Below are 18,816 nucleotides of genomic sequence, written 5' to 3' on the forward strand. Positions count from 1 at the left end.
GGGGGAGATCTGGAGACCAAGAAAGGATTGCTTGTAAATGTTTATGAGGCATTTCAGCAAATGTCCAAATTCAGTTAAATCATTCAGGCAGCGAGAATACAATAATTTGTTTCTGTAATTCCAATGTGCAATAGATTAGATTTATTTGGCCATAAAAATGTTCTGTCCAGCTGTTGGACATTTTTGTGTCATGTACGTGGGACAATGAGAGTCTTACACATGCTCATAGACGTGCACAGCTGTAACTGGCCACGCCACAGCCGAATCATATTTTTAACATGATTCATCATTTGCAATGAATGTGCGTGTACTGGAGTCCAGATGCAATTGTTTGTACACTACCTCCGGTTTGTGCAGCTCATGCAGGACTAATTGCACTTGATTGGTGCCCTCTATTGGTCAATAAATGCACTGCACTAGCTATCCTTTGCAAAATGACTTACTGACCCCAGTACCACGACATCAACTCCATCTTAACACTGTAAAAAGTCTTTCATCAATTAAGTTATTGTAATTTCGGTGTGGAATATGCTTTCACATGTCAATAAAATGTTTTCAATTGTTCACGTATGTTGACATGTTCAAAGGTGAAAATCTCTTTGAGGTCAATTTTGCAAGCAAGTGGCAACATTTGTACACGTGAATTTGACTTTAATGTTGTTGTAAACACCGAACCATATCAATGTGCCGCAAATATAGTGCCCAAAAGTTACATTTATATGTATAAAATATTATATGACCTTTAGAAGAGTAAATCAATACTTTGGTGAACATTTCGTCATCCTACAATTTAAAGTGCTAATGAGGAACCTTAATCTGAACAAAGGTGGCGACTTGACAGGGGGCCATTATGGTTGTGAAACCATACAAACGTACCATATTTTCATATTATTACATATACACTACAACAGATGGACGTCAAAGATAATAGTTTTTCAACTAGTGTTCAAGATAATGCGAAAGGTGGCTTGATAATGATAAAACAATTTGCAATATCTCGATGATATTGTTTTTACAGAGAACATTTAGACGTGTTGGTTGAGGTTTCTCGAAGAATCATGGAAGTTGAAGCACAAGATTTGCTTCTGCGGGCCACATAAAATGAAGTGGCGAGCTTAACACCTCTGATTTAAATTTTGTCTTTGGATCAATTGTGTGTAATAATTCTTTAAATGTGCAGTAAACATAAATATGTTCTGACAGAGTATCATCGCGCTTAAAAATACTGCATTCGTGCGAAAAGAATCACAGATTTAATTTTTTCCACGCGTTGTGGGAGTGGCCAGAGAGTGACAAGAGTGGCGATGGAAACCGTTTTCGAACATATCCGTTGGGTGCCCTCCTTCATGTGGAGCGCAGTCTATGTGGGGAAAAAATATCCACTAGATGGCAATAATGTGCCAATAACATGCGAACGTGAAAAAGACTAATCGAATCGGCCTCTCATAACAATGCCTTTCGAATAAGCTAATGTTTGAGAGTATACTTTTCTCAACCACGAATAAATTATGACGGCAAAGCATGTGCCGACTTGAATAAACACACGTGCAACCCATAGAACTCAAACAAAACTCACTTCTTGAACTTCTTGGCTCAAACTCTTCCTGTGCTGAACTACTTTTCTATTTATAGCTGCAGTTTGCCTCACTCTGTTTTGCTTTCTCGCTCTCTGGCACATTCACCAGGAGGGAGGAAAGTTCCACGGGTTTATATCACTTTGCTTCACTTTGAGTCTCGAGGCATTATCATATAGTCGATGTTTCTGTATTTCCCATGAACATTTCACATTCGGGAGCAAGAAAAGCTGCCTTGTCATGATGTAGTTCATTAAAACACGCACACCCACACCCACACACACACACACACACACACACACACACACACACACACACACACACACACACACACACACACACGTCAAAACAAATGTTGTTGGGCAGCCCTAGTGCCAGAAACGTATACAAGATATAGTATTTTTTTCTGTTGTTAGCCTATGTTTTGAAGTAATTAATGGTAACCGAAAGTCAGCTAGTGAAGATTTCCAGCACAACCATGAACCAAGAAAGGATAAGCACTATAATATAAAGGATGGATGGAGAACAAAAAAGAATGAGAACAAAAGTGTACATGTAATAATGGCTTCTAATACAAACAGAAACTTATAATCATCAGAGCACCTACAGTCATGGGGAAAAATTTTACTTTTTTTTTCAATGTTATTATCATTTTAATGCCTGGTACCACACAAGGCATGTCATATGACTGACGAATAAAAATGAAACAGGGAATACCTACAAACACTGCTTTTGGTATTACAATGCCGTAGTTATTGATACAAGACCTTAAAGGGGAACTCAACTCCAAAATTGTATTACATTAATATGTTTTATGCACCCCCACTGTTCTAAACACAGCATTCTGATTAATATTGTTTTGTGGAATATGAGTTAAGCAGCGAAAGCCATGCCATTTTGCCACTTTCTGTCAACTGAAAATGACCTCACAGTTGCTCAGGGGGCTCAGGTAACGGCAAATCAAGGTTCACCTGGTTTCTGAAGCTGAGCCATGATTGGTTGTTGCCTCCGCCTTAAGCAGCTGTGATATCATTTTCAGTCGACAGCCTATGGCAAATTGGCCGCCTCTGAGATGGACAAAAACAAGTGTGTTGTACTTCTTAACTCATATTCCACAAATGCAATATTAATCAGAATGCTGTGTTTAGTCTAGTGGGGGCGCATAGAACTTATTGTCAAGAAATTATTGGGGCTGACTTCGCCTATAAGTGAATGTAGTTATAAGCAAGAAAACCATGGAAAGTGGCTCAATATCAACTCATAAATTAAACTTGTATGAGGTATTTTTGCTGCCATTGTTATATATGTCCAAACAAATGTACCTTTAGTTGCACAAGGCAATGTTTCCCACGACTATAGAATTGGACATCATCAGAATCAAACAGGTTTTTATTTGGCTTTTTTGACCTGCCTTATGAGCCAATGGGAAAAGAGTCAGTCCAGGCCAATTTAAATGGTATGTTATTTGTTCCATGTTGATACTGCGTGATGTTGTTACTCAAATCCATTATTCCATTTCAGGAGCAGTATTTATGTGTTTAAATGCAGTATGGGTGTGAGTACAAGCCTATTGTTTCAAATGAACTGCAAAAGTACTGTATATGGGTCACTCGACAGTTAATAATCAAAACAAATACATTTAATGTAGTTATTAGATAGGCCTATACTGGAGGCACACAGTTGGAAATGGGCTTTAAAACCTGCAGTGTATTGTCTTAACGCTACCCCTCTGTCAATAGGCCGTGGCACCTCTGCTTGACGCTTTGACCTAGAATTCCTGACAGATATATATACAAGCCTCCACACTGAAAGCGGCTGGAGTGGAGTACGAGAGTAAGTTCTCCGTCGTCAAAAATGATCGATCTAGCATAGACTTCATTGAATTCTGCATGGGCCAGCTTTCACTATTAATTCATCCTTAGAAATTGTTTTCTATTCATTATTCATCTGTGAATGTTTTTTTAATATTCCAAGGAGGACACGAAGCAGACTGTGTTGTGTTTGGAAGTGTATGATCACTCCAACTTTGGATTTCACTCAGTGTGTAGTCGATGCTGATCACAACTACAGAATGTGTGTGTGTGTGTGTGTGTGTGTGTGTGTGTGTGTGTGTGTGTGTGTGTGTGTGTGTGTGTGTGTGTGGGTGTGTGGTTAGCAATGCCTTTCTTCTGGTTCATAACAAACCAAATTTAAAAGAATCGCATCATACATGCTCAAGGGGAACAAGGATGTACATTTTTGGCATTCAAGACTCCAAAATAGCCACCTACGAGATCACCGCTTTCTGTATCAATGATGAAACCCAACACGTCTACCTACCCACTTGCTGCAGGGGAGCTTTAATCGACAACAGACAGAGATTCTACCAGCGGATATTAATGTTTACTTTGCGGCCGTCTTCTATTCCGAGCAGTGTTCTTTCCCTTCATTGTTGAGAATAGATCCCAAAGCAGACGTGAAATCACCCACACTGCGATCCTCCCAGACAAATCTCCAATGGCTCATCTAGACCCTCGTCAACACAAGTCTGGTTGAAGACCGACTACTTGAGCCACCATTGGAATTTCACTTTCGAATGCATACCTCGAGGTGTCAAACCCAAGGCCTGGGGGCCAGAGCCGGCCCACCACATCATTTTATGTTGCCCGCGAAAGTAAATCATGTGTGTCAACTTGCATGATCTTTGCTAAAATCTGTAAAGAAATGTCAAATTGTCATGTGTAATAAATGACGGTGAGATTTTGCAATCATTTTGTTACCCTGTTTACACTCACTTGAACAATAATTAAACAAACTATTATCGTTGACTGATGTCAAAACTATCCATCCATTCATTTTTGAATCCACTTATCCTCATCAGGGTCGCAGGCGTGCTGGAGCCTATCCCAGGTGTCTTCAGGCTGTAGGCAGGGGACACCCTGAACTGGTTGCCAGCCAATCGCAGGGCACACATAGACGAACAAACAATTCAGAGTGTTCCATTCACCTGCCATGCATGTTTTTGGAATGTGGGAGTAAACTGGAGTACCCGGAGAAAACCCACGCAGGCATGGGGAGAACATGCAAACTCCACACTGGAAGGCTGGAGCCAGAATCGAACCCTGCGCCTCTGCACTGTCAGGCGGATGTGCTAACCAGTCAAACACCGTGCTCTACCAAAATCCATTAATTTGTTGTGTACAAGTAATAATGTGATGAGACAATTAACTGTCCTAACGGCCCTCCGAGGGAAAACAACTCCAAAGTGGACCGTGACAAAAATGAAGTCGACACCCCTGCCCTACATAACCTTTCCTTTACACAAAGCATAATTTTCACAGTGTCTTAAGAGTAACTTACACTACAACGAACCCTGAAGGTTAAGGTTGTTAAAATACAAACTTTTGAAAAGTGCATCTCTTGCGCAAGAACATCCAGGGCAAAATGGCCTTTGTGTCAATGGTTTCATGGCATTATCTACTATAGCACCCAACTATATTTTCTGATGTATTGCTGCACACTTGAAATAATATCTAAACAATCTCTATTGCTGAATAAATTTAATAATGTGACAGGGGGGAAAAGGAGAAGCAGCACGGTAGTCAACTGATTAGCATGTCTGCCTCACAATGCAGAGGTACAGGGTTCGATTCCGGCTCCGGCTGTCCTTTGTGGATTTTGCATGTTCTTCCGTGCCTGCGTGAGTTTTAGCCGGGTACTCTGGTTTCCTCCCACATTCCAAAAACATACATGGCAAATTAATGGAACGCTCTAAATTGTCCCAAGGAGTGAGTGTGAGCGCGAATGGTTGTCTGTCTATGTGTGCCCTGCGACCATTTGAGGGTGTCTCCCCCACTGACCGAAGACAGCTGAGATAGCCTCCAGCACCCCCACAACCCTCGTAAGAAAATGGATGGTTGACTGGCTGGATGTATGGATGGATGGGTGGAGAAAAGGAGGAAGTTGCGTGCAATAAAATAACCATCATTGGTACCAAAATGGGGAAATTTCCAATACATATGTAACCTTGAAAGAAAGACAGAAAGACAGAAAGAAATAAAGAAAGAAAGAAAGAAAGAAAGAAAGAAAGAAAGAAAGAAAAAAAGAAAGAAAGAAAGAAAGAAAGAAAGAAAGAAAGAAAGAAAGAAAGACCAGAAAAGAAAAGACGAATGCAAAATCTGCCGCAGTTATATTTGATACTGTCTACTCATAGACAGCCAACTTCTCTGGTTGGTTTGTATTAATGGGTGTGTTAAGCAGCTCTAAATCTTAACAGATTGATAATTGTGACTGGGGGAAAAAAATAACTGAAAGAAGAATGCAAGCCAAAGAAAATCAATTTGTGCTCCATCATAATTGCCGTACTTATGCGTGTTCAAAGACACAACCATCTAGTTTTTGCTAACAGGTTGGCATCCTTCCATGAATGGTACCACCAAAAACGGGACATCTTTGCTCTGTTTCATCTTGGATTTAACAGCGTCTTGACTTGGGTTTCAGGGAGGAACTCGGTGAGGAATCACAACAAAAGAATCAAACGTCCTCATAAGTTCAAGACTCCTACGATCCCTTCACTTTAATTAGATGTTGATGGAAATATAAGGCCTCAAAAATCACGTCCACTCAATAGTCCATCGTGAGCCTCACAACTATTTTGCAAAAGCTGAAGTGCTATCCCAAAATGCTGCATTCAGTGCCAACATTCCAGCGCTTGTACGATGTGTTAACTTATTTGTCAACCTTTTTAGGCCCCGAAACAACAGTCGCAGACTCAGATGAACCATTTCAATTACTTTTTACTTGTATGCTTTGCCAATGAACAGTGAAAAACCTGTGGGATCCCCCTTGCAAAACACTAATGGTATTCAGTTTGACATTTGAGAGGGTTACATTTTGTTTTTAAGCAAACGTTCCCAGTTCCTGAGCCGTCACAGTCAAAGGTAGTTTGTTGTTTTGTGTTTATTGATTGGTTTATTTATTTTTATGGCATCCATCTATCAACCATATACCATTCGTACTGAATGAGAGCCTACCGCAGCTCAATGTGAAAGGTGCGGTATACCCTGGACTGGTCGGCAGTCAACCACAGAAAACCAAGCCTTCAAAACTCATATTCATACCTATGGACAAGACAATTCGGCATCTTGATGCGTGAACGGTTTCATATTTAATGAACTATGAAAAAAAATGTGAACGTGCGGAAAAACTATTGCACACAATGACACTCGAACAAGTCTATTGTATACAGTTACAATCTGAGGGACGATAATGTTATCGTCCAGACTCAGCTAATGTCTCCCCTTATCTTTAATGGTCCCAGTGGGCAACTACAAAGTGAGACTATCGTAACTGCACCAAGAGAGGGAGAGGAAAAGCTGTTGAGAAGCTCTCTGGAACAGGAAGTGGCGTAAGAGTTTTTCAAGGGCTGCGTGGTTTTTGACCCGCCGCCCCCTCTGAAGCGTGAGAAACAAGTCCTTTAAGACCTTCCCAACACACGCACGCACACACACACACACACACACACACACACACACACACACACACACACACACACACACACACACACACACACACACACACACACACACACACACAGTAAAGCCGCAAACAAAGAGGGAAAAAGCACCAAACCAACAAGATTCCGCAAAACATGTGGGAAACCAATCATACTATTCAACTGGAGCGTGTGGACTTATGCCAACTATGCACCCAATAAAGCCCCCCTGCTAAAAATAAGTATCCAAAGTATGTTTTGCTAAAGATTTCATTCTAAGCCTCACTCAATTTCAGGTTGCTTGAAGCCCAGTCCCCGATATGAGGGCATCGCTGGGTGAAAAAGCTGTCTGTGCACTTGAATGCACCTTTAGTTGGAATTAATTACTCTTCAATTAGAGATTATTGAGTTCACCCCAGAGAATGTTTTCTCTTCTGTCATCGTGAGAACACCCCCCCCCCAAGCCCTCCTCCTCCTCCTCCTCTCACCCATAGTTATAACCCATGTGCCCTTGGTCAAGACAACTGCTGTGATGCAGCTTCCAGGTGCAGATGCCAGAGAAGAATAGTCAAGGCCTTCTATTCTTGTATTATTCCTGTATAAAACAAGACACTATAGGAGCTGATACACACCCTCGCACGTTGTTTCACAAGCTGCGCTTCAAAGGGGCACAGCGATCTCAAATCAGAATTCTCCTCGTTTGAATTGACGGGACGCTGAATTTGGTAAATAGCCGAGAACGTTACCTCTGGCTTCCACGCGACGTGAGCTTGCGAGCTCGGCGGCTGGGTCCTCTTCTGGAGCCACCTCCGAGGCGAGAAGAGCGCGCCCGTACTAGCGGGCGGCGTGAACGCGGAGCCTCGCACCAAGACTGCTAAATCCCCAGTCGTGTTCCGTTTGGAACGCTTTCCTACCTCGTAGTCAAATTGAAAGTTGGACGAAGGGGACACGTCCAAAGGTATGGATGGGGACGAGATAGACGGTGCGATGAGTTCTTTGAGAGTTAAAGTCTTGGTGCGCGCAGACGGGATCCAGGACGCACCTGCGTCCTGCACAGTTGACCCGGACAACTGCGAGCCACTTGCGATTTCAGTCCCGGTGCCGCATTGTCTGATGATAGCGGGGTCCAGACTCCTAGTTTGCCGAAGTCTCTGTTTGGTTGCAGCCTTCGAGGCTGGAGAAGAGCAGGAGAAGACGCTGTTCAAAAGTCCCTGTGCCGCTGACATGACTCCTGTTTTTGACGAGGTACCTACTCAATGCGTTTTCCTCAAGCTCCGCAATGGTGAGGGTTGCACAAAAAGTCCCAGGAGGTGAACCGAGGAGGTGTAGGACCGTGCAACATTTGATTGCAGAAGACGCGCAAGTGGTGCGAGTTCATCCGCGCGGCGGTCATGCCCAAGCCGAAGTGAAAATTGAAGCAGACCGTTTGGGAATGTACATGCAGTCGGAAAGGGAGGGGGCCATAACACTTGAACGTTGCATCATGCGTTCCCACCCTCCGTCCTGTCAATCTCACGTTCGCAAATTAAGTGTCACTCCCGCAGCCCCCCGATTAGTGGTTCATGAGCCATTCTTTGTATTTTTTTTTTTTTGCTGAAAAACGGACCTACAGTATTTGCATTTTAATGCCTTTCAATAATGACGAAAGTTGGCGCCAAAGCCCTGATGAAAGTAATAATTGGTGTCATGCAGGGAAATATGTTGGAATTGATCTCTGCCTGTCCTATGATCTTTATATGTTGAGTGTTGTCAATGGGTGAATACTGAGTCTTTGCAAGTCTTGTTCTTCCTTGATATTAGTATTTATTTCACTGATATTTCACTGGTTCCAAAGCGGCGACATTGTACACACCTGCTTTCTTGCATTTCTGATGCTTTTGGACCATAATTTGAAGCATTTTTACAATTTCAGATCATTTCGTTGCAAAATGTTTAGTGGGGCATAAATGAATCGTGAGTTTTAACAAGATTGAAGGTGGGTCTCGGTCCCAATTCCTCACAAATGTTTTTTTTTTTCTGTACCAATGCATTGACTTAGAACACTGGTGTCAAACTCAAGGCCCAGGGGCCAGATCTGGCCCCCCACGTCATTTTTTGTAGCCCACAAAAGCAGCTCAAACATGTCAACTACCATGATCCTTTCTAAAAAGGCTACCAACATTTTAAATTCTCATATGTAATAAATAAGAGATATATTCTAAACATTTTCTTGTTACCAAACCCATCATGATAGGAACTTAAACAATAGTTGCATCAACAGTTATTCTTGACTTCTTTATATGGTTTCAGTCATAACGGCCCTGCAAGTGAAATAGTAACTAAAATGTGGCCTTCGTCAAATGAGTTTGACACCCCTGACTTAGAGTAAGAAAATGTACCCCTCAGGGAAAAATCACAAAACATTGTTGAACAAAACAATCATGTCATTGGACTCTTTTGAATGTCACACCATTTAGCACTCTTACAAATTAACACTGTGATCCATGTTCAGCACAGGGGGATGTGGGAGGCGGACAAAACAGGTATGCCCAGCTGCAGAGGAATGGATAACTACGTTAGAACCCCCAAAGTGCAACTCAATGTCACTTTTTAAATTCTGTACATTGAGTTGAATTTATCAGGTCCAGGGTTACATTTAAATAAAAAAATCAAACCATCATTGACAGACAGTACAGACAATGTACAATTGATAACTGTCAAACATGTGAAGAAGCTGATCACTCTTAAAATAGAACAGGGAAGCATTGAAAAATAAATGATGATGAGATTGTATTTGTCATAATATGTATTTTGTTCCTCTTTGAACAGCTGTTACCGGTATTCAAGAACTTGAAAAACAGCCATCCAACCCGTTACCCATCAACGACAGTGCTGGTTCAGGGTTGTCCTGCTTCTTCTATCAGCTGACTTTGCGCAAGAGGCGAGGCGACACCCTGGACTGGTCGCCAGCCAATTGCAGGGCACAGACGATTGCAGACAAGCACAGACCAACAACCATTAATACTCATGTTCACAGCTCAGAACTATCTTCAGTTAACCTACCATGCACATTTTTGGAATGTGGGAGGAAACCAGAGTACCTTGAGAAAACACATGCAAAAACAGGGAGAACATGCAAACACGGGAGGGCCGGCGCACAGATGAACCCACAACCTCTGCACTGTATGGCAGATGTGCTAAACAGTCGGTTACTGTGAAAAACGTATTAAAAAAATATTGCTGGATGAATTATTTGCAATTCAATAAACTTAAATGGTGTTTGAATACTTAATTTTTTGTGTTACTCTAATTACAGTAACAGGGTTGCAAGTAACAAGGTTGTAAATGTGAGAGTTTTTGTCTAACGCATACATCCTAGCTGTGTTAGTTGCTATGCTCACTAGGCAAGAACAAATGGAACTATTTAATAATAAAAAAAAAAATGAAATCATGATGTCAATGTCTTTTTTTATTATAATATTAGTTAGCTTGAGTGACACACTCCATTACTGCTGAAAACATTAACAAATTACAGACTACAGGGAAGACACTTTAGCAAAATCATACCAAAACAAATTGATTTCAAACTATGTTTTGTATTATATTTGATATGCACAGCCTACTATAGCTGACTTTGTGTGAGAGGCAGAATACACTCTGGACTCATTCGCAATCAACATCAGAACTGTAACGCAGATGCGCTCACCACTCATATGCTGTTCACCACCTTCTTAAATTCCATCTGTTGGACTCATAAAAACAACTCTGATCCTCTCCTCCTCAGCCTGGCCCAGCAAAAGAACCGCCTGTATTGGTAGTCATGCTGCTGGGGAACTTGATGTTCAAATATGGGGAGAGATCCATCCATCCATCCATTATCCAAACTGCTTATCCTCACGAGAGTTGCGGGTGTGCTGGAGCCAATCTGAGCTGTCTTCCGGCAGCAGGAAGGATACACCCTGAGCTGGTTGCTGCCAATTGCAGAGCACACATACTGTAGACAAACAACCATCCGCGCTTACAATCACACTTAGGGACAAGAGTGTTCAATCAATCTACCACGGATGTCTTTGCAATGTGGGAAGAAACCAGAGTACTCGGAGAAAATACACACAGGCACGGGGAGAACATGCAAACTCCACATGTGAAGCCCGGGGCCCGGATTCGAATCCTGGACCACTGTACTGTGAGGAGGACATGCTAACCAGTCGACAACCATGTCGTATGGGGAAGAATAAGTCTCAAAATTATTCACATAAATCAGGGGTGTCAAATTCAATTTTGTCGCGGCCTACATTGTAGTTACCATTACCCGTTTTGATTGTCAAACCAAATAAAGAAGTCTAGAATAACGGTTTATTCAATTGTGTAAGTGACTGTCCTGAGGGGTTTGGTAACAAGAACATGCTAACAATATCGCTGTTATTTATTACATATGAGGATTCGAAATTTTGCAAAATGTAGGCAAGCATCTTGATATTTGACACATGTGTTTTGCTTTTGAGGGCCACATAAAATGATTTGGCAGCCCAGATCTAGCTCTCGTGCCTAGAGTTTGACACTTGTGAGATAAATAAATCCATGTTTCTCACGTTTTTCAGATCCACAAATGTATTTGGGATTTCCATGTGTTTTTCAGATCCACAAATATATGCGTGATTTTCACGTTTCATGTTGTGTGTGCATGACTTATCATTTGTGGGAATAAAGTCACATATGTGCAAGTCACAAGCAAATCTGTCCTTCAAGGCCCAAGTTACAGTGGGAAAAATAAATCAAACAAGTCGAATTGCGTCACCAAATAAGCGAGCCAAGTCGTTCCTTTGTTCACATGAGTCAAAGGTCAAGTCATAAAATCATCCTTGGCACATACTGTATGTTGGTTTGATTATAGAATATTTTTTCACTCATCTAGACAAAAAAGTGCATTTCTATCTCTAAAAATTAAATTAACACACAAAAAAAAACCAGACACATCTCTAAAAATTTAACAATTATGCATGAATGTTGACAGCTACCAATGTCTCTAACATGACTACCGCAATGATGAACATTGACATGCTATTCAGTATAATCATTACTCTCTTGGATAAGAGCTTAGGTTAAATAAGTGTTATATGATGCACATAATTTGTATTACCGCAGCGATTTCCAGAGAGTTGTAATCTCTTCAACGCAAGATTTCCGATGCATAAACAGATAAATCAGAAGTTCTTTTTAAGAACACGCTGGTATTGCTGTCGTCTGGTCTCTTGGAACAGGTACCTGGTGCTGTTCGCCAATCTCTTTGACTTCCTGGTAACAAACAAGCAAGGAAATAATACAGAACATCGAAGAGCAGCCCTCACAAACAGTATGATTGGTCATTAAAAAGGAAGGTTTATGAACATTCTAGCGAGCCAAAGAGGAGATTTGCAGATATCTCTGGATCCACATTTGGCTGTGGGCAGTCATAACCGGAGATTTCCAGCATCACTCTGTTACAAAAATCCTCTGACATCACATGCGTAACTTCTGTTTTCATGAGAGACAGCATGGATACCTGCAAAAACTGTGTTGGTGATAACCATTCTCCAAGCGCTTTTGGCTCGCTCATTTTTGCTTTTATTCCACCTCCCCGACGAAAATACAAATGAACATCTGACACATGAGCTCCTTGCTCTGCACAAATTATTCATGTGACATCACAGCTTTTAGATTTCGGAATAATTAGTCATTAAGGAATTCAACCTGCCTGCACACGTCCTGCGAGTGGACCACTGCACCATCTGTCATCATAAATATTGCGTCTATTTATTTAGTTATTTATATATCCATTTTCTAGTCTGCTTATCCTTGCAAGGGTCGCGGGTGTGCTGGAGCCTATCCCAGCTGTCTTCGGGCAATACGCGTGGGACACTCTGAACTGGTTGACATCCAATCCCAGATTTATTTCTTTCTTTATTTGTCTGTTTGTTGAAGCTGTCCCGCCCTCATTCCAAGATGCCAAAGGAAAGCTGACACAGCATCATTCCAAACTGACTAATGAAAAGGCTTCTAAGATCGGTTCAGCAAAGGAACCGCCCACAAGGTTGAAGTTGATTCACAACCAAAAGTAAGGAGTTACAAATAAAGCTTCAAGACTTGCAACCAAAATTTTAGAATTTGCAACCATCCACCCCTCAAAAAATTGCAACCAAAACTTTCGAGCATCCATCCGTTTTTACAATCCGCTTTATCCTCACAAGGGACGCGGGGCATGCTGGAGCCTACCCCAGCTATCTTCGGGCAGTTGGCGGGGGACACCCTAACTGGTTGCCAGCCAATCACAGGGCACACATAGACATACAGCCATCACTCACACTCACACCTAGGGACAATTTAGAGTGTTCCATTAACTTGCCGTGCATGTTTTTGGAATGTGGGAGGAAACCGGAGTACCCGGACAAAACCCACGCAGGCACGGGGAGAACATGCAAACTCAACACAGGAAGCCCAGAGCCGGAATCAAACCCTACACCTCTGCACTGTGTGGCCGACGCGCTAACCAGTTGACTACCGGGCCACCTCCTGAAGAGGGGCACAGGAGGCGCTGGAGCCTATCCCAGATGACTTCGGGCGGAAGGCAGATTACACTCTGAACTGGTGGCCAGTCAGTCGCAAAGCACATGTAGAGACAAACAACCAGTCATGCCCACATCCATACTGTCGCTGAGTGGGAACCGATGCCACGCTGCCCGCATACAAGTCAGGGGAGTGTACCACTACACCATCAGCGACTTGTTTGCAAATCCAATTTTTTTTCATTTAAAATCCCCTTTTTTGATTGATTACAAATAAAGACACACATTTCTCTCGATAATTGCACAGCTTTTGTGACTAATCGAATTACTTTATTGCAAAATCCAACCTGGCCTTCCGATTCTTTTTGTTGATGAATGGTTTGCATCTTGTACTATGGCATGCATATTTCTTTATTGATGATGTAACTCATGACCGTTGTGGCTGAATGAATTCTGAAGTGTATAAAATCATTCCGTCTGGAAACTTAATAATGAGCCGTAACATATTACCAACACAACAGATGACTTCATCACAAGGGAAAACTAGAAGGTCTTGAACTGCTCAAGTCAATCACTGGACCTTAACCCAACAAAGCATGCATGTTCCTTCCTGAAGAGGAGACTGGAGAGGGAAAACACCAGAAACAAACAAGAACTGAAAGAGGTTGCAGAAAATGCCTGGAGAAGCATTTCACATGAGGAATGCAGCAGTCTAGTGAAGAGAATGGGTTGCAGGCTCTATGCAGTTATTGCAAGTAATGATAATGCTATTGTTATTCAATTTAAGTTCATTTAATAACATCTGTTCGAAAACATTTGCTTTCTTGAAAAGTGGGTGGTGTCAAACAAAAGGTCTGTCCTGAGTCGCTCAACACATCGAGAGATAAAAATCATGAAATACAAGCTGGAATTATGAACTTTTGCCTCATCTGCATCTTTTGATCTGAAACCAAAATGTTTTCAGTATACAACAAAAATAAAGGATTTGACATTGCCATTCCAATACTTTTGGAAGGGACTCGTGTTCACCAAATCGAAACAAAACTCTACCTGCTTAGTTCGCTTAAAGTTACTGTCACCCATGAGAGACTTCAACCAATGTGGCCACCACAATACTAATCTCAAACGTACCCGAACAACAGTAGTTTTTTTTCTCGTGTTTGTTTCAAGTGCATTAGGAGTTAGTAAATTTTTGTCCTCCAAAAACATGGATTCATTCAAAGCTTATTGCACCGTCCGTGTTCACATAGGGGAGTGAACCCGCCTATTAATTTGGGAATTTGAATGGCATGCAGGACTGAATAGTATCACATTAAAATCTTTGACTGTTCTGGCACTTAATGGTGGTAAACTGTTCAAGTCAAGTCAACTTTATTGTCAAATATGCTCTAGGTGAAACATACAGCACAGATGAAATTTCTTTCCTCTCAACCACAGTGCAAACACAGCAGAGAAAGGAGCCACTGCGGGTGCCTGCGCCGCCATCAACAGAACAGTTAACATAAAATCACAAAAAAATACACCACAACACATAAGACACAGACAGTCATTCAATCTTAACCACTTTCCTGCATACGCTTTGTTGTTTGAAGCAGTTATAGATGAAAGAGGAGAGAATCAAAGTGTCCTTTCACAAGTGGATCAGAGACGTCATGTTGAAAATGTGCACACGTCTGCTACAAGCTAAGTTTGAAAGCAAACAAGAAGCTGTAGCGTTCATTAACGAAAAAAGAGATTGGTCACATCTCCTGTCCCACGTAAATCCGCTTCAATTCCAAGCGGCAACTCCCAGTTCCACATACGCATCGGCGCTCTGTGCTAACGCTCCTTTCTTCTCATCGTTGGCTCCACAAGCCATCCATCCATCCAGCCGCAGACTGTCCAACAGCACCGACATTTCCGCTGAACAAAGCGGGGCTGCGAAAATTGCTGGCCATTTCAGGCGCAAAAAACACAAGCCCCCCGGGGCTGTCCAGTAAAAACAGTCAAAAGGCGCCGACATTCCTCCAATCAAAATTAGTGCTGGTATACACATGCTGCAGTTTTGCGCCACATTTGAATACAAATTAGTACCAACTGGTTTGCTTTAATCACCTGTGCATAAAGCTTCATGCCAGGCATTATTTAAACAGATGCTTGTGCTTGAGTGCCATCACCTCAGGATTTGTTATGTGAGTCGGGCATGAGTACACATACAGTGTACTGGTATGTGTTTTATCAGTAGCTAGGTTAGTTGGAGTGGGAGACAACACAAGATGGTTAGAGTTTTGGAAAAATGAAAATAGACTGCAGGGGGCTGTTGGGAGGAAGTTGGCTGACATCTTACAATAGAGGATATGAAGCTGCACTGCATTCCGCGCACACTCACACACACACACACACACACACACACACACACACACACACACACACACACACACACACACACACACACAGCATGACGTGACACACTGATAACAGCTGAGATAGATTCAACCTGTCTAAAAACGGTGAGAAGGGAGGGAGGAGAGCTCTGCGTGCCAAAACCGCAGAATGAAAACAAAGCACGTGGAAGACATTTTGTGAAGACATTTTAAATCATATTAATAAAGAGAATCTCTCAATGTTGCAACATAATAGTTTAACAACTACATGTTTTGAGTCCAGCTTCTCCGTCTATCCTGCTTTTGACACTAATGTAGTCCTGCTCATCATGAGCAATATGTGGACCTTGCATGAAAAACATTGAATGCCAAATGTGTGTAAACACATCAGGCATAGCCAGTTTGAAGAAAATAAATAATTAGGGCTGCACCTCAAGCCAGTTCTGTTGAGTGTTATATACACACACCATATTTGGTAAACAATAGAAGAGCGCACAGCCTGAAACCACTTAAAGCTGAATGAGTGATTCGCTACAGCTGCACAGACATGCTTTCCTGCCCTGTGGTCAGTGTTACATTGCATTGTCCGAGAACGACTGACAGATTTGAATGTGTAGGGGTCACAAGTTTAGAAACAAAAGAAATGTAATTACTGATTGGCCTACTTTTGGAACATGAAACAGAATACCCGTACTTACGGCCCGCTGCCGAGTTCCATTTGTTAACGCAAACATATTAAGTGGAGTACTGAAAACTGTCTGGAATGCACTCCAAAGTCAAAATATTAGGTACACCAGCACACTCTCAGGATAGCCATTACAAGTGTTTCAGAAATAAGGGAGTGAGTGTGTGTGTGTGTGTGTGTGTGTGTGTGTGTGTGTGTGTGTGTGTGTGTGTGTTTGCTTGGTCTGAATTAAAAATATATATTATCTATATATAGGTAATTGTGACATGGTTGTAATTTGCATTGATGTAGACTTGCTTGAAGCACCATATATCACGTGCCTATTATTTTGTCCATCTAGTGTTTGTTACAGTTGGTTACAAAACCAGATGTGTGCTTAAAATTTTGCTCATTTCGTGTTTTTTTTCAGAATTCAGTAATTGCAATCAAACTGCATTATATCCCATTGGATCAGATTTGTTGCAAGGTGTGCCGAGTTTTCGTGTCGTCCTTGTGCTGCTGGTACTGACTGTAAAAACATAAACAGAAGTAGAATTATAAATGGATGGATAAATTGAGACAAAAAATATGTAATTTTGCCCGGAGTGACTTTATTGGATTTTAATCCAACCACAAATTCATTTTATACACTAACCAGCCACAACAATGACCACTCACGTTCATGTATTACATCACACTAATTGTGTTTTGTAACATTTATGGCGGTCTGTAACTAACCGAAGTAAGCAAACTATTAGCTACTCTTCTGAGGAATTATGATGCCGTATGGATAGATCTACCCACCAATGCAAACCACAACCCCAATGCAAGCACGTTGTTAAAAAAAAAAAAAGACTCTTGTTATTCACTTGATTTTCTGTTTTGTTGTAGTGTTTTTGCTTTTCTGAGTGTCTTTGAAGTAATCGTTAATTTACGTTTTTTCTGAGGCGGTCTTTGAACGCCTCTCGAGTCGAGCGGCAGTTGAGAAGGCGCGTAGTCTAATATCGACGTGTCTGTATTTGATTCAATGTGAAACGAATTAATAAAGTGTATGTTTTAAAAATAAAACAACACGACAACTCTCTTTGTTTCGGAGCTGCAACATTATCTTGTTTCCTTTGGTCTCTGGCCAACTGTCGGCAGCATTGCTTGGAAAGTCCCTTTGCGATCTCCTGTACAGTGGATGGCGGTATTCACCAAAGCATGCAATATGCCAAAAACTAAAAGAAGAAAAAGAAGAAGGCGGAGGGGGAAGTTACGTAAATCTTTGAATTCGACGTTGGAGGCTTTGCAGCAGTGTTGTCTCTTCACGCGTCGTTTGTTTTTTTGTGAAGAAAAACCGAGGAGTGTTCCCTCGTAGCAGTGTGTTTGGAATAGATTCAGTTCATAATTATGTTGGATTGTGGATTGATACCTTCTCTCTCACACGGAGCCATGAACAAATGAATTCGCGGGGCATTAAATTTAGATTCCAAAAAGGAGAACGAGTGCTGTGCTTCGAACCTGACCCAACCAAGGCTCAGGTCTTGTATGACGCAAAGGTATGAGACACCGTATATACATACATTCTTAATACATTTAGTTCTATAACACAATGTAGGGCTGAAACCCTGAAGAAAAAGCTCCACTTATGTCCTGGTGCTCTTAGCCAGGATACTTGCGAACACCAAACACGTATCCTGCAGCATGTTGGCGACATTGCATCTCCAACAGTACGAACGTTTTACACGGACTAGTTTGGACTTGCTGCTGTTTTACATGATGTAGTGACTCAATTTAAACGTAACGCGTTTGCCTACATCGCGACAGTCTGTTTGGTCTTCTTTTACGTCACTCCTGACCAGTGGCGGACCCTGAGGGCCAGCAAGGCCTTCTCTGCTGGCCTAAACATTCACAGAAAAGTAAATTTACTTTTATGTATTTTATGTTATTTTATAATTTATGTTATTTTATTTTCATAAATATGTAAACAAAATTATTCTCTGTATTCTTTACATCATATTATTTCCACTTAGTTGAGTGGCTGTTATTTTAAATAACATTGAAAGCCACTCGATAAATAACTTATTTATTATAGTAGAGTTTTTAACCAATCATATTTCAGCTAGCTTGCGTTGCCAGGTAAATTAAACTTGCTCGGGGCCTTCAGATTAAACAGAGCAGGCCCCTGTGCGCTGTAAGTGAACGGGCACAGTCAGGTTTCAATAGCCAATCAGATCAC

The 18,816-nt window shown here is 41.6% G+C and overlaps 2 protein-coding genes across 2 annotated transcripts in view; one reads left to right on the forward strand and one right to left on the reverse strand.

The window, feature by feature from the left end:
* The window catches only part of LOC109515015 (rho GTPase-activating protein 6-like), a 64,204-nt gene extending 55,744 nt beyond the window's left edge, over positions 1 to 8,460 (reverse strand). Inside the window, exon 1 of the mRNA XM_019868546.1 lies at positions 7,794 to 8,460. Within this exon, the coding sequence (XP_019724105.1) occupies positions 7,794 to 8,273 (480 nt within the window). The 5' untranslated portion in view covers positions 8,274 to 8,460. The remainder of the gene's footprint in view (positions 1 to 7,793) is intronic.
* A 9,368-nt stretch (positions 8,461 to 17,828) lies between these two features.
* LOC109515037 (MSL complex subunit 3) overlaps positions 17,829 to 18,816 on the forward strand; it is a 12,890-nt gene continuing 11,902 nt past the window's right edge. The window contains exon 1 of the mRNA XM_019868594.1: positions 17,829 to 18,136. Coding sequence (XP_019724153.1) covers positions 18,038 to 18,136 — 99 coding nt within the window. The 5' untranslated portion in view covers positions 17,829 to 18,037. The remainder of the gene's footprint in view (positions 18,137 to 18,816) is intronic.

Source organism: Hippocampus comes, unplaced genomic scaffold, assembly GCF_001891065.2.
Source record: "Hippocampus comes isolate QL1 unplaced genomic scaffold, H_comes_QL1_v1.1 scaffold41, whole genome shotgun sequence".
In the NCBI taxonomy this organism is placed as follows: domain Eukaryota; kingdom Metazoa; phylum Chordata; class Actinopteri; order Syngnathiformes; family Syngnathidae; genus Hippocampus; species Hippocampus comes.